The following is a 16,328-nucleotide window of genomic DNA, read 5'->3' as shown; positions in this document are numbered from 1 at the left end:
ATCCTACTTCTAACTGTAATGATTGAGTCTTCTCTCTTTAGCAAGACGGTTTTCCAGCTGCCATGTTGTTGAGAAAGCCAATGTTTCGCTCCAGGGACTTTGTCGTTAATACCCGATCAATACCGAAACTAATATTCTAGAAAAGCCTACTGACCCCACGTAAACAGAAACAGGCTTTTTTTTTGTTGTTGTTATTGAGAAAACCTGGAAAATGTTTTTGAAAATATACATTTGTTACTACTAGTGTTGGAAATGTGCATAAAAATAGTTGTTTTTGTATTTTTGTTTCTTTTGCATCCGTCTCATGGGTTACAATTTTGTTTCCATTAAAATTCAAATGTGAACTGAAGAAGTAAATGACTAAAAAGGCGAAACAATGTCAGGTAGAATACAAATAAGTGTTGTAGTAATGTCCACATAAAAAAAGATATAAGGAAAGACAAATGGATGGACGATTAAGTAGATGGAGAAATGGATGGGTGAATTAGAAAAACAACTGCACTGAGACAGATGAATGAATAAATTAATGGGTTTAGACAGTTGGACAGAGAAAACGTATTTCATAGTCTGATTTCTTTTTCTATATTTTATACTTTTCACTACTTTGTTTCACTGTTATTACTCAAAAGTTTAAATAACTTAAGTGGGCCCCACACTGATCCCTGAGGAACACCTTTAGTTACATTCCTTCACAATAAGAACAAAAAAAAGCAGAAATAAAATGTTATTTCATCAATCAAACACAAGAAAGAGTCACAGTTGTGAAGTCGTTTTTGTAGCATAGCTCATTTTATTGTTTAAACAGTTTTGCATAGGAAATATATCCACTTCCAGTAATTGACTGCAGTAAAAACAGCTGCTAGCAGTATAGGCTGGATATAACAGTAACAATCACAAAAAGTTGAGCCTCTATTTACACTGATTTTTAATCTTGTGGCAATTTTAGCCCCTGCATCAAATGTAACCAGCTTGAAGGCATTGCCTAAATGCTTCGCATTACTAAAAATCAATAAAAAGAAGGGATATCAAGGCCTTCGCTATACAGTTCACAATGGACACCTGTGGCTCCTAGACTGTAAATTAAAAAGATAAAATAAAAACAAAACAAACGAAAAAAAACAGGTTTCCAAAATTCCTCTAAAACATACATTCAGATACATACATAGACCTTGAACACACTTGCAGTGTAACTACGATCACTACTGGAGACTGCTTACATACTGTTTTTGTTGTTGGTGTTGTTGTTGTTCGTTACGTACAAATCCGCCGTAGTTCCTCAGAGTGAAATGTGTGTGCAGAGGGAAGAGAAAGTGCCACAAAACCCCCCACTACCCACCTCCCATTAAAAAAAAAACAAACAAAACCAAAAACAACAAATCAGCTCTACAGAGAAAAGAAAATACATTACTTCATCCTTTCGCTGCACATAATGTAGCACTGACCCTCTTTGCTCCGACTCCCCCACCCCGCCAAAAAAAAGGAAAATTATTTTAGATTTTAAACAAGTCTGATGTGGACACGTGTGTTGGCATATTTATAATATGAAAACATCACAAAACAAAAATCCATAAGCGTGTGATGAAAAGCACATTTCCCAGATGAGTTCGCCACATTCTCCTCTGAGCGACGCAAGGCGTGTTTATCACATTTCTACCGTTATATACAACAGACACTTGGACAGCTTGGACAGGCACTGCTAGCTTCTCATCTCCGTTTGCTGAGAGTTACATCCTGTAGAAATGCTGGTTTTTAATGTTTGCTTTATAACCTGACGTTGACTGACTAGCAGCTAGCCAAAAGTATGGAGGATGTGTATTGCTCGGGTGGGATGAAAATGAAGTTTCCCTTCACGCCTGCACGCCTCTCAGTCCCTTCCAGAACGCTCGAAACAAAACGAAAATAAAACCACACATATTGCATGAGTGCCACAGGTCCTCCTTGCATATGGTTGCCCTGTTCCTCTGTCGTGATTAGAGTAGTAATACTTCAGACAAAAATTAAAATAATGATCTGACATGATGCTGCAGACAGGTCGAACACTGTTTACATTATTATTTTTTTTTAATAAAGTTTCAGGACGTTTTCGACATTCAAACCGAAAAATAAACAAAAAAAATTATATATATATATATACCTCAGCTGGAAAAGTAAAGTACCCTAAAGTGAAGCACCTTAAATTTATACAAAGAAGGGGATTTCTATATAGTACATCAAGCATGTGAAAAGTGCAAAATGACTGATGTGTAGATACTGATCTTTTAGGACATTCTTGAGAAGACAATTAATTATTGACCACGATCAACAACAAACTGGTCAGTAAAATTAGATAAGAGTTCTGGCTGTTTCGCTCCCTTGTCGTTTCATGCTTCAGCAGTTTTGGCTTAACGACCACGGGACGCTTCGTTTCGACTCGGCATCAATTGGATTTACTTATTTTTCAACGATATATTTTTGTGATGAAAATAAACAAAACTAAATGAATTTGCAATGTTTGAAGAACAAAACGGTTTGCTTACATGGGATTAAATGGCGATATGTACAAAAGGTGGAACGATTCGCCATGTTGGGTCATGTTGTTCTCTTTGTACACCGAGTTCAAACATGAACCGTCATTTTGTTGCTTCTTTTATACCATTTAATACTTGTAAACAAAACCATTTTTTAAGTTTTGCCCATTGGTCCGTTGTGGAGATGAATATTCTTGAAAACGGATTAGTGCACTTGATTATCGACGCGCAAACAAGGAACGATTAAACATTTTTCGATTTGAAAATATTAAATTGGGCTACTGATTAATAAAAGCCACTAGTGCCACAAAATCTCAATAATGTGTTTTTATTTTAAATAGGTTAAATCATGAGGCAGATGAGAGCATTTTGATGTATTTACTGTGGGTGTAAAACTGTCAGCCAGAACGAAACTAAACGAAGTGTCCCGTGACAGACAGAGCGCACGACTTCGTACGGGAAAAGCTGGTATGGCACAACCAAAACTGCAAAAGTACAAACTAGCGAAGGGGCAAAATGACCAGCAGCTAGCACCGATTGACACATTTCCATTAGGAAACTAAATATTTCATTCATTTTAGGACGTTTGTCACTAGAGATTTTACCCTGCTCGTCATTCGTTTCATGTCAGATGCAATCTGTGGCCTTTAATTTTTTTTCTTTTTTGTTTTATACATTTTCTTTTTTTTTTTTGTTGTTTGCTTTTTACTGGTTTAAGTGAGATCACCTCCCAGCTGCTACAACAAACACATTCACACCACTCGCTTGTTCAACAAGAATTTACACCCATTTTGAGAGAAAAAAAGCAAACAAAATTATCAAATAAAACAGAAAGAAATGAAGAAAAAGAAATTACAAATTTTGAGAAACGTCACATCACACTTACTATGGCCACTCTAATCAAAGTACAATTCAAATATTCATGGAGTTTCCCCCCCCCCAAAAAAAAATAGTAATATCTAAAAGCACTAGGAATAATGAGAAATAATAACATTAATATAGTAATAATAAAAAAACCTTCATTGTTGTTCTTTATTCTTACTGATCTCCCATCTCTCCAACCCGCCACATTTTCTTTTTCTTTTTTCTTTTACATACAGGAATACAAATGTGATGACAACACTATTCGGGGTAACCTGGAGAGTTCTAACTCAAATCCAGCATCTAAAATAAAAAAATAAACTAAACGCTAATTAATTTCTTTTCCTAAAATGGAATTGACTTGTTCTCCCCTCTTCCCCTCTCACTCAATCCCCCCAGAAATGAAGATTTACAAATACAATCTTCAAGAGAAGAGCTCCCCAGAAAAGTTTACAGTGTACAAACTCCTGTCCTACGGCAGGATTTTAAAAAGAAAAACAAAAAAAATGTTTTATTTACTTGAACAAAAAGACCCTCATCTTCTCATTTCGCGTAGCGTCAGAGGCACTCGATCGCACAACGTCCAGCTCACACACAACACAGGCGCTCTCGCCTTGCATGCACGCTTCAGCCGCAGAGGCAGAGTTTAACCCCCAGCAACACGATCAGGATATTTACCTTTATTTACAGTCTCCCAATTTTACCAAACACTGACAGCACAGCGACCCTCACACACACTCCGCAGACGAACAGACACACTTGGGGACAATGCACTTCAGTGGGTCTCTGATGGCCGAAGGCTGCAAAGCACTTGTTCTTTTTAAAAAAAAAATAAAACAAAACAAAAAAAAAAGACAGAACAGTGCACATAGAACGGGGTGGCTTTTTTTTAAAAATTAATATATAAATTTTTTCATCTGCATAATAAATCCGGGTGAAGACGAAGAGCTTGAGCTTGACTTGAGGATCATTTTGATACTGCTCACACCAGAGAGCGCGCGGGAAAATTTCGCCCCTCAGAAAAGGAAATATTTCTTTCACGATTGTAGGGAAAGAGTGCAAAAGAGCGGCTTTTTCTCTGAGAGAAAACTCTGATTTCTACATTAACGACGGTATGATTGATATACATAATGCCCTGTAATATGCCTGAGAGGTTTAGATTGAGACTTCTGAACACTGCACGGGGGAGAAGATGATTGCCTATGTGCTCTATTTAAGTGCTATATATATTTCCTTATCTAGTGGATTCTATTTAAGCTTCTAGTCGGCCATTAAAACAACATTCTTCTCTAGTCCAATAATTACTTTAACACACTTTTACTGGTTCTGCAAGGGGAGTATGTGTGTTTATGTACATTTATACAAATCTACTAGGTATAAAATACTCTCTAAAGGCTTGCCTGAGCCTGTCTGGAACTGATTTGGACAGGTCTCACTAGCATTAGTTGGTGTGTGATTGTTGCGCAGGTCACAGGCCACTTAGCTGATGTGTTCGTTAAGGCATCTATTCGGGAATTGCATTCGGCTGACGTCTCCCGAGGAAAAAAAGAGAACAACAGGGCTTGGCTGAAGCCCTCCGGGATCTGAGACCGACCGAGATCCTACGAGGAAAAAAAATGATCTCCTACAATGATTGTCGCGCTCAAGTCAAGCCGTCTCTCCTGTAAAATATATGAGCTCCGTTCGAAAGGTTTACACGCTAGCACCCCAGGTGGAAAGTTGAAAGAAAGAGTCACGGTTAGGCATGGGCCGGTGTGGGTTTGAGGGAAAACACGGCATTTACAGGGACATTTAAAACAAACTGCTTTTATAGAAAACAAAAGAAACAATTATTCTTGCTGCCGCCAAAACAATTTAACATATAGATTATTGCAGCTATAAACCTGTCAATTAAATGTATTTATTATTTTGATTTTGATATGTGGACTTAAGCAAAAATTGAGACGAATCCTGTGTTAAACTTATTAGTTTACAAGTACTCAACTGTATTGCAGCAAATGTTACACCTAAGGCAAGGAGTACAGCTAGCTAACATTAGCTAGTAAATTAAGCAAGGAGTCCAGCTAGCTAACATTAGCTAGTAAATTAGGCTAGGAGTCCAGCTAGCTAACATTAGCTAGTAAATTAGGCTAGGAGTCCAGCTAGCTAACATTAGCTAGTAAATTAGGCTAGGAGTCCAGCTAGCTAACATTAGCTAGTAAATTAGGCTAGGAGTCCAGCTAGCTAACATTAGCTGGTAAATCAGCATATAGCTTTTCAATTGTAGTTTCATAATTGACTTACTTTAAAGGTAACTGGGGAATTTTATGTTTTACTGTCTCATGTTAAAAAATTTTTAACAGCTGAATTTTTCTTTCTCCGTAAATGTAGCATCCTTAATTCAGCCAGCTACTAATTAAGCATTATTTTTATGCGCCGACGTAGGCAAAAATATTTTAAATATTGAAGTCAGTTTAATATCAGTGACAAGTGGTAGTCGTTTAGTTACCATTTCATGAGTTTTTGGACAACTGGAAATATTTTCGAACAGCCCGATTTTGTGTTTTTTGTAGGTGCAGTAAAGGTATTTCAGCGTTTATTTTCTAGCTAACCAGCTGTGAAGGGATAGCGACAGTGCGGCTTCTCGCAGATAAACAAAAACTGATTTTATTTCCTGCTAAAGATGTTTTAAACTTTCAAAAGCGGTGAGTGAAAATCTTTAAAAACCTGAAGTAGCTTGATACGGGTGACCGACCCATGCCTAGTCACAGCAGACCAATTAGTGACTTTGCAGCCGTAGTAAGACCTACATAGGGTGCATTCTAATGTTTTTTTATACATACTTCTAAAAAAAAAACTTCACCCTTTTCCAAAAAAATATATTACACTGAAACATGTCTGACTGTCATTCGGTAGATGCTGGAGGAAACAGGAAAAAGAAAAATCAGACCTTGCCTTACACTGCATAGAAAGCAGTCCCCACTTTGGTCAATAAAAAAAAAGAAAAAAAAAAAAAAAGGAAACACCCACAACAACAACAACATCATCAACAACAACAGCGACGGACAACATCAACAAAATAAATGCATTACCATATTTTCTATCTCCAAACTAGCCTCTAATAATTGACACATCTATAAGCACTACCTACATAGGCAAAACTTGGTATTGCATAATTTTCATATTTCTGAATTCCACCCTCCACAATAGTAACGGGAAGATGAAGAAAATGAGCGTTGAAGATAAGAGAGAAAACAAAACGATGAAAAGTTATCAGAAAAAAACCACCAAAATACTGAAAAACAAAACAAAAAAATAAAACCAAATGCTGGTAGATTACAAACTTTAAAACAGCAACTATACACAGCCTTGATATGCAACGTAACTGTGAGATAGAGTAGTACATGAAGTTAAAAATCAACAATTTCATTCAAAGTACAAAACAATTCTTATCATAAAAATGTTAATTTTTTTCTCTCTCTCTATAATGATAAATGCAGCAAAAACAACTGTAGTGATGTCTCTATATTCAAAGGCAAGGCACGTAATGTGGACTATATGTCGTCGTGCAAAATTAGGAGTAGTATCGGAGAGATTTGTTTTTTTCTCTTGTGTGTGTGTATATATTTATATATATGCGTGTGTGTGTGTGTTGTCTGGACTGGAGGGGCAACAGCTGCGGGATTGCCATGCAGAGATCTTGATTTCGGGGATATGCCACCACCTGGATTCATAATTTCAGTTTTCACCCTTTCCCACTTTAGAGTTCGCCTTGCACAAGCTGTAGCTTTACCCATGAAGATTACAGTACATTTGCATGGATAATAACTGCACACATAAGCTTTATAAGCTGACGGCCAAATGCTTTTTAATTGAAACAAAATGTCTCTTTCACACACACTTTGTGTGTGTGTAATTTCTCGATTTATTTTAGATTGTTTAAGAAAAAAGAAATTGCCCATCGTGATGGGAAGTGCTCAGATCAGATTAAGTGCTGTTTTTTTTTTTCTCTGTTGCACAGGTAGCTTTATGCTCGACTTCAAACTGCCTTTCACACTTTTTTACTCATGCGAAGAGATGGATATGTGACTGAAATCATATTCTTAAACATTTAATAACTATCCCCCTTCCTTTAGAGTCTTAGGGCAGTCAGACTGATAGCTTCCCTTCAAAAAAAAAATTCAATTGCACTTGCCTCTGTCGCAAATTTTTTCTTCCTCTTTTATTATTACATTCCTTTTGAAAAGGACTTGCGAGTCGTTTTTCGTCTTCTTTTTTTTGTTTTTTTTTAGGAGGGGTCCAATGTCAAGCTGTTAGCATTTAGTGTTTTTTTAAAACTGCATCGAGAGTTCTCAACTCTCCCCGTAAGTGTTTACATTAGTTCTTGAAATAAGTAGCAGTAAAGAAACAAAGTCAACACATTTTTTTTTCCTTAAAAACAAAGAGTCGTATCACAGTAAACTGAAATCAAACAGAAGAAGAAGAAGAAGAAAAAAAAAACACTCTGAATTCACAATTTTTTTTTTTTTTTTTTGTTCCTACGGTGTAGACAGTGAATCGTTCGTTCGTTCAGAGTCTCTGAGCCATCCACCAGGCAGGGATGTATCTGCAGACCCCCCCTCGGTTGAGTGCATGTGTGTGTGCGCGCGCGTGAGTGTGTGTGTGTGTGTGTGTGTTGCGGGGCGTTCAAAATGGTTTTCACCTTCCTCTGACGTTGAACAATAAGTAGGAATTACTGCCAAGAGTCTAGAGTGTCATGCAATTAAACATTAAGGCATCTATACATCACAGTATTCAGATGGATTGAAAAAAGTTCTGCAAACGCAACAACTGACTGGTGGGTGGGTGGATGTGTGCGAGGAGACATCAGACCTGAAGCTTTTCTTCCTTCCTCTGAGCCGTCCGCTCATCATCTTTACTTCAGGGCCACTGTCCATCATCATCATCATCATCAGGAGGAGGAGGGGAGATGGAAGAGGTGAGGGGGGGGGGGGGGTCAGGAGGTCGAAGGTAAGGAGGTTGATGAGGAGGGGGTTTATGCAGCACCTGCTGCTTTGCTGGTTTCATCCATGGCTGCAGACACCTGTAGTGCCGGCTCTGCCCCGCCCGTCCACCCCGGCTGGGGGGAGGGCAGAGGTGCGCCGAGCCTCGACGAGCTCAGTTCCCGGACTCGGCGGGGACCAGCGGTTCACCAATGATGTTTATGCTGTAGTTCTGGTGGACATTTGTTGGCAGAATCGGAGTCCCGTTCGACACTTGGAATGGAACTAAGCTCGCCCAGGTACCAGGACTGGAAAAGGAAAGAAAACACACAAAAAGGACAGAGAAATGACAGTTAGCGACATGCTGGGAGCTTTTTCCTTTTTTGCAGATTTATGAAGTTATTGTGGACATCAGGAACCAAAAACAAGAAATAACAAATCCTTTTAATGATTTTCCACTGGAAATTGAAGTGACTCAAGTTTTCTCCAGCTCAGTGGAGCACTGAGTAACGCAGGGCAGTGCTGGTCAGCTGGCTGAAAGAAGAATGCTATGCTTGTCACTCGGTTCTTCTTTTCAAAAAAAAAAAAAAAAAACTTTGCTAGAAGTTTGCTATTGGAAAATCAGGCAGAAACCACATTAATAATAAAACTTTTGCTCCATATTTTGCTCACTCGTCTGCTTTCTTTCACTTATTGTCGTGGGCATCAGGAGACGACATCCAACAGGCTGAAAGTCACATCGGTGTGAAAAATGTGAACCCATAATAGCTAAAATGTCACAGCCAGCAGCTGCATCCCTAACGACTCTAAAATAATAATGTAAAGAGTCGTCACAATGATTGATGTTAACTGAAGGAGCATTAGCTGAAGTAAATTGCTAAAAAAATAAAATAAAGAAGAGATGGAAACTAAAGGAGAGCCACAAATCTGATAATCAACAAGCAGGCATGTCTGGTAAGTAACCAACTGCAGGCTTTATCTGAATAACTAACCAGCTAATGTTAGTTACACTTGTGTTAGTTTATAAAGAGGGTAATGGAAAAATGTGTTTTGTGGAATAAGCGCTTGAAAAATACTGCTAAATTTAGTATTTGTTATTGTATATTAAATACATGTAATTAATAAAGGTGGGAATGGTTGTCGCCTGCAGGTTTCACAGTGGGTGTGGTGTATTTAAGGTGCAGTGTCTGAATTTACTCTGACTACACCGTAGCAGGCTAACAATTAGCCGCTAACGATGCTAAAATTCGATTTTGCTACTTAGCTGCTACTTTAAACAATTATATTCAGTTTTCTATGAATCACCTCCACTTCAAAATATATGGATTTGTTTCTAACAACATTCACCCAAATTGTCAGAACATTAAAAAAATGGCCACAGACACAAGGTGCTATATTTGAATTTGTAGGAACTCTTATGGAAGGCTAACCAGTAGCCGCTAACGATGCTAAATTTAGATTTTGCAACTTAGCGTGATATTTCAAACGATTTTTTAAGCTTCTTTAAGAATCTGGAAATATTTAACCACCTCCAATATAAAATATATGTATCAATTTCTGAAAAATATTCACTCAAATTATCAGAATGTAAAAAAAAAAGAAAAAAAAGACTTTTCGGCGTCAGAACCGCCTTGGTTTTAAGACTACACTGAAACCTTCTCTCTCCAACCATGTTACTGCTTTCTCGTCTCATGAGCTGCCTGTAAATATACATATTGTGTTTTTTATATATACAGGTGCTGGTCATAAAATTAGAATATTGTGATAAAGTTCATTATTTTCCATAATGTCATGATAAAAATTAAATTGTCATATATTTTAGATTCATTGCACACCAACTGAAATATTTCAGGTCTTTTATTGTTTTAATTTTGATGATTTTGGCAAACAGCTCTTGAAAACCCAAAATCCCTGTCTCAAAAAATTAGAATATTATGAAAAGGTTCTCTGAACGAGCAATAAAAATAATCATCTGAATCAACAAAGTAACTCTAAACACCTGAAAAAGATTCCTGAGGCCTTTAAAAACTCCCAGCCTGGTTCCTTACTCAAAACCGCAATCATGGGTCAGACTGCTGACCTGACTGCTGTCCAGAAGGCCATCACTGACATCCTCAAGCAAGAGGGTGAGAAACGGAAAGAAATTTCTGAACGAATCGGCTGTTTGCAGAGTGTTATATCAAGGCACCTCAGTGGGAAGTCAGTAGGAAGGAAAAAGTGTGGCAGAAAACGCTGCACAACGAGAAGAGGTGACCGAACCCTGAGGAAGATTGTGGAGAACGGCCGATTCCAGACCAAATTAAATTTTCATCTCCATAAAACTTTTCAGCAGATGGAAGCATGAAGTGCTCCAAAATCTTCTGATAGCTGCTGCATTGATCCTGCCCTTGATAAAACCCAGTGGACCAACACCAGCAGCTGACATGGCACCCAGACCATCACTGACTGTGGGTACTTGACACTGGACTTCTGGCATTTTGGCATTTCCTTCTCCCCAGTCTTCCTCCAGAGTCTGGCACTTTGATTTCCGAATGACATGTTTGCTTTCATCCGAAAAAAGTACTTTGGACCACTGAACAACAGTGGTCCAAAGTGCTGCTTCTCTGTAGCCCAGGTCAGGCGCTTCTGCCGCTGTTTCTGGTTCAAAAGTGGCTTGACCTTTGACCTGGGGAATGCGGCACCTGTAGCCCCTTTCCTGCACACGCCTGTGCACAGTGGCTCTGGATGTTTCTACTCCAGACTCAGTCCACTGCTTCCCCCAAGGTCTGGAATCGGCCCTTCTCCACAATCTTCCTCAGGGTCCGGTCACCTCTTCTCGTTGTGCAGCGTTTTCTGCCACACTTTTTCCTTCCTACTGACTTCCCACTGAGGTGCCTTGATATAACACTCTGCAAACAGCCGATTCGTTCAGAAATTTCTTTCTGTTTCTCACCCTCTTGCTTGAGGATGTCAGTGATGGCCTTCTGGACAGCAGTCAGGTCAGCAGTCTGACCCATGATTGCGGTTTTGAGTAATGAACCAGGCTGGGAGTTTTTAAAAGCCTCAGGAATCTTTTTCAGGTGTTTAGAGTTACTTTGTTGATTCAGATGATTATTTTTATTGCTCGTTCAGAGAACCTTTTCATAATATTCTAATTTTTTGAGACAGGGATTTTGGGTTTTCATGAGCTGTTTGCCAAAATCATCAAAATTAAAACAATAAAAGACCTGAAATATTTCAGTTGGTGTGCAATGAATCTAAAATATATGACAATTTAATTTTTATCATGACATTATGGAAAATAATGAACTTTATCACAATATTCTAATTTTATGACCAGCACCTGTATATAAACACAGTATTTTGGCTAATACCGTGAGAATCTCATACTAAGACATGTGACACGACTGGTCTGAACTAAGCGGAGGTGATCCCGGATCATGTGAGAGGGTCGTGACGCAGTGCCCGCTCCTCTGCAAAGAAGAAGAGGGGGTTAAAAAAAAGGAGAGTGGGGGTCTGTGCACAAAGCTGCCCCATCCCTATTCATCTCACGCTAATGGCAAAACAACACGGTGATTGTTCCTGGGGAGCAACGGTGCTAACTGAAAACGCGAGCGGGAACAAGCGGCATGTTGTTCCCGAGGGGCGCTGCGCTGCGTAGATGTCAGATAATTAGCCCCCCCTGCTCTCCTCCTCGTCCTCTTTACTCTCCTTTTCTTCCTCACCAGCCCTCAGTGTGCACCAACGCGTCACCCTCGCCTCGGATGAGAATACCTGCGACGCAGATTTCAAGTAAAAAGAGTGAAATGTTTAAGGAGTGTGGAGGGAGAGAGAGGGGGAGTCTCATGAAAAGCAACTCTTCAGCCTGTCTGAGTTTCACATCAACCACTAGCCGCAGTTGTTGCGCTTAAAACAAAGAAAGTGCAAATTTAATTCACCTCGGGGCGTGAAAACACCAGCTGCCTGAACGACGAAGAGAAAAGACGGCAACGAGAAAGCAGCGGAGATGTGTTCACAACAAAAGCAAAAATCACAAGAGCTCTGTTACATTCCAGCTCGCAAAGAGTTAAAAAAAAAAGACTTGAAGGCTAATCCTCTAACAGTTTTTCTTTTTTCCTGTCCAACCAGCCCTTCTACTCCTGCTTTCTTCCCTCCCTCCTTCCCTCTCTCCTCCAGCCCTGCCAAAAATCATCGGACAGGAAACGGGGGATTAAATTTTTCCTACCTTGCCAAACAAAGAGCGCACAGAGCGGGCCAGGGGGCTGCAGCTCTCTCGCTCTCTCTCTCTCTCCGTTTCTCTTTCCTTATGAAACTTCTTTAATGTAATGGCTTACATTAAAACGGGGGTGGGGGAGACCACACAGCTACAAAAGGGCACTTGCGGGTCTTTGTGTGCAAATCGTCCTTAATCTCATTAAAATCGACGGCTGTCAGGCCGTATCTGCATCCTACGAACCAAACGCTGCGCCGCTCCTGCTCCGAGGCTTGCGCAGCACTTTGCAGAAGTGTTCATACCGCCTAAACTTTGACAGATTCCGTCAAGTTAAAACCCACAAAACTTCAGGATCCGGCGCGTGCAAGGCCATGGAGAACGGGTTTCAAAATACTCCATAAAAAATCTCCAAAAGTTTGGGGTTAATGTAAAAGTTTGCAGAGCCACTTGTAGCTGCTGTTACAGCTGCAAATCTCTTGGAGTGCGTCCTTTCCTAATTATCTATATATTTTTAATACAACTCTCCTTTGGAAAATAGCTGGACTTTGACTAGGACATCCTAACAGCTGAACATTTAAGCTCATCCTGCCTCTTCCCGTGTCTCAGGTGTTTTTTGCAGGTGTGTTAACTCCAGCATGATACTGCCACCACCATGTTTCACTATGATCCAAGGCGATGTGCAGTGAGATTTTAATTCCATTTATAGGATTTTGCATGTTTTTCCCCTACATGGTTTCTGGGAACTTGTAATTCCGTAACCTTTGGGGTTTTATTCTTGCCAAAATGTCTCTAATGTTCTCGAACAAATCTCTGAAACTTTTAAAGAATAGCTGGATTCAAAATATGATTAAATAAAAAAAAAAATTAAAAAACCCACACAATTCATTAATTATGTTTGAAAGGCAACACAGGATTTTCGCTGGCATGGAGTGGGCTCGTCCAAATGCACACCACACTTTTCAGATTTGCTTGTTTCGTTTTTGTACCGTTTATAGTCATGCTCGTCTTTGTGGTGGTTTGCCACAGAATATACGCTGAGGTTTGTGGCTGCAACATGATAACATGTTGAAAAGTTCAAGAGGTGACTTGGCTTGAATGGGCTTAAAATAAATGCTGAGTAACTAGGAGGGGGAAAAAAGGACACAGAAAATGACGGGTTTGCTCGGTTGACATTATGCGATATGCAAAATGTTCCTGCACTCGAGCAACCCCGGCCTCCATGTTTGCGTTTCCTCAGGTAACCTTTAAGACGGCCTAACTAACTCGGCGTTCCCAAACCTCGCAAAGCACAGCCCGGCCGTACAGCGTGCTTCGTTTAAGGATTAGCTCGCTAAATTAGATTATCTAATGGCATCTTAATGGATTGCTGACCCATTTCCTGCACAATGGCAACATGCGAGTCTGGCAGCTTTTTCAATTTGGACGCTACGGTGCTGGAGAGACGCGGTTCAGCTTAAAGGGGCGACGCAGATAAAAGAGATCCGATGGATTCCAGCTCCATGGGCTGGTCAGCTAAACAGAGGGAGGGATAAAATAAATAAAATAAGTTAAATTCGGGAGACTTATTTGTCCTCATTACTGTACTGTACAGTCACATGGAGTGTGAGTGGAAAAAAAAGAGCAGGCATTTCTCTCTGCTACCTCTACCCGCCTATTAAGAGGCCTGTTAAGGGGGTCTGTGCTGCGTGCATTTGTGTTTATAACTTCAACAAATGCAAACTGACCTGTACACACACACGCGCACGCGCGCACACGCGCACACACACACACGCACACACACACACACACACACACACACACACACAGATAGCTCTGCACATCCAGGGGAAAAGGAGGTGCAGGGAAACAGGAAAAGGCTTAGCTCAGCTCGCCTGCTCTGCCATGCTGAAAACGATTCAGGATTTCTTTCTCTCCCCCCAAGAGAGGAGAGAGAAACACAATGTGGAAACAAGATGGAGGAGGTAATCTGTACCTTTAAGTTAAACACAACAGAGCATCGGGTCAAGATTAAGCAAAGACCAGATAATTCCCGAATGGCTGCAGTTACGTGCCTCAAACGAAGCTTTTTATTTTTGAGGTTGTTGAAGAAGGAGAAAAAAAATCTTGCAAAATTATTACACTGCATGATTTTTTCTTGCCGTTTCATTACAGAAACACTAATACTGAATTTTAATTACCATTCTTTGTGTAAATAGAGAAGAGGTTCTGCACCAAACAAATACTAAAACACAGGACTCCCCCCCCCCCCAGTTCATTAAATGAAGTAATCTCTCCATGTTAGCGGTCGGTAAATGCATCAACCAGCAATATGTTGTTTGATGCACTTAATTATAAGGTCACCACAAATCAAATAAGGGTTATGGACATGCAGTGCCAGCAGCGTTTATTGTGGCGCCTGATGAACATGCGTGAAAACACTTAAAATAAATCAGCCTTTTAACACTGAAGCGTCATTTCACGCTTAAAATACAGAGGGGGGGGGGGGGAATAAGACAAGATGGAATCATTTCACTTTGCAGGTTTTCTGTAGAGTTAAGATCTGATAAAAAAAAAAAGTATTTTGTGTCTGATGAACCGATTCCTGTCTTGCTTTGGTTGAAACACTCAGGCTCTAAACCACTGGAAAACAGCCACAGCGTTCTTGTCAAAACGTTTGACGTTTCAAATAGTTTATTTAAATTTTTTGCTCTAATTCCACGGATTTAGGAAGCGAAATGGGCCCACAGCATCACTCATCCGCCGCCGTGCATCGAGGGTGGCAATGTAGCGCTTTTCTACATCCTCATTTTTGCTTTACATTAAACTTGGAGCCTCTGTAGCCCCTGTTGTTTACCTTTGTAATGGTAGGACGAAAAGTTAGCAGATGCTAAGCAGACGTTGGTGACGCTAAGATCGTGATTCTAAAATTTAAAAGGCTTCATTTGCATTATGTTGAATGGCTGAGTTAGATAAAAACTCAGTTATGATGTTTCTTAATTTAGGATTTTATTCCTGCTTAATACGTGCAGTCAAATTAAAAAAAAGAGAGAGTTTAAGCTACGGTAATAAAATGATTACTATATTTAAAGCTTTTTTTTTTTTTTACACATCTTTAGCGGGAGTCCCACTAATCTCTGCTGGATTTGAACCAAAGGTACTCCCATTTGGCTCGATTGAGGTAGTTTCCAACCAAGGAACATGGAGTACTTTTTGTCTTTTATGGTCAATGATTGCTGCAATTGCTTTTATAACTAAAGTAAAGTCTACACAGGTGAGTTTGCATGTGTTGCAGTGGAAATGATCAGCCCAGACCTCAAAGGAAACTGGAAATGTTTATCGCCGGTAAAAGCCTGAGCAATGCATTTCTAAACATGACTTAGCAAAGGAGAAAGCGCTTAATAATTACAAGGGAAGTGCTTAAGTCAGAATAAAGGGGAGAAAAGAACAAAAAGGAGGGAGTGAAACACTTTAAAAAAGGGCAATAACTTTTTTAAAAAAAAAATTCCCATCAAAGAAATGCATGGAGTAGTTGCGGCACTAATAGGCGCCACAACTCGTGTGCGAGAACACCGCTTCCTTAAATGTTGCTTTATGTGGAGGATGTCAAAAAATAAAGAGCAGACATTAAATTTCAAAAGGGTAAAAGTGTAAATACATGTGATGTGTGAGACAGAAGGGAGACGGCAGATGAAAAGAACGAAAAGGTTACCTTTGCCAAGCAATCCCCAAAGTGTCGTCAGTGGCACTGGGGCCATAATGCCTGCCGTTTTGAGTCACGCTCCAGTCACACTTCCTCAGCTGTCAATTGAAACCTAGCGGTCAGATCAC

The 16,328-nt window shown here is 39.8% G+C and overlaps 1 protein-coding gene across 5 annotated transcripts in view; it reads right to left on the bottom strand.

The window, feature by feature from the left end:
• Positions 1 to 759: 759 nt before the first annotated feature.
• Positions 760 to 16,328, bottom strand: part of LOC106915034 (nuclear factor 1 B-type) — a 101,405-nt gene continuing 85,836 nt past the window's right edge. For 4 of the 5 annotated variants that reach the window (XM_088015443.1, XM_014982344.2, XM_014982342.2 and 1 more), the window contains exons 11-12: positions 16,210 to 16,298; positions 760 to 8,637 (exon numbers count right to left, since the gene is read on the bottom strand). In XM_088015443.1, the coding sequence (XP_087871569.1) occupies positions 8,505 to 8,637; positions 16,210 to 16,298 (222 nt within the window). In that variant the 3' untranslated portion in view covers positions 760 to 8,504. The remainder of the gene's footprint in view (positions 8,638 to 16,209; positions 16,299 to 16,328) is intronic. The other variant, XM_014982345.2, reaches the window with a different exon arrangement.

The sequence above is a fragment of the Poecilia mexicana genome, unplaced genomic scaffold (genome assembly GCF_051168715.1).
Source record: "Poecilia mexicana isolate PSO_F unplaced genomic scaffold, ASM5116871v1 scaffold_18, whole genome shotgun sequence".
Taxonomy (NCBI): Eukaryota; Metazoa; Chordata; class Actinopteri; order Cyprinodontiformes; family Poeciliidae; genus Poecilia; species Poecilia mexicana.
The sequence above is the reverse complement of the archived record's forward strand: the minus strand, read 5'-3'. Positions and strand labels throughout refer to the sequence as shown.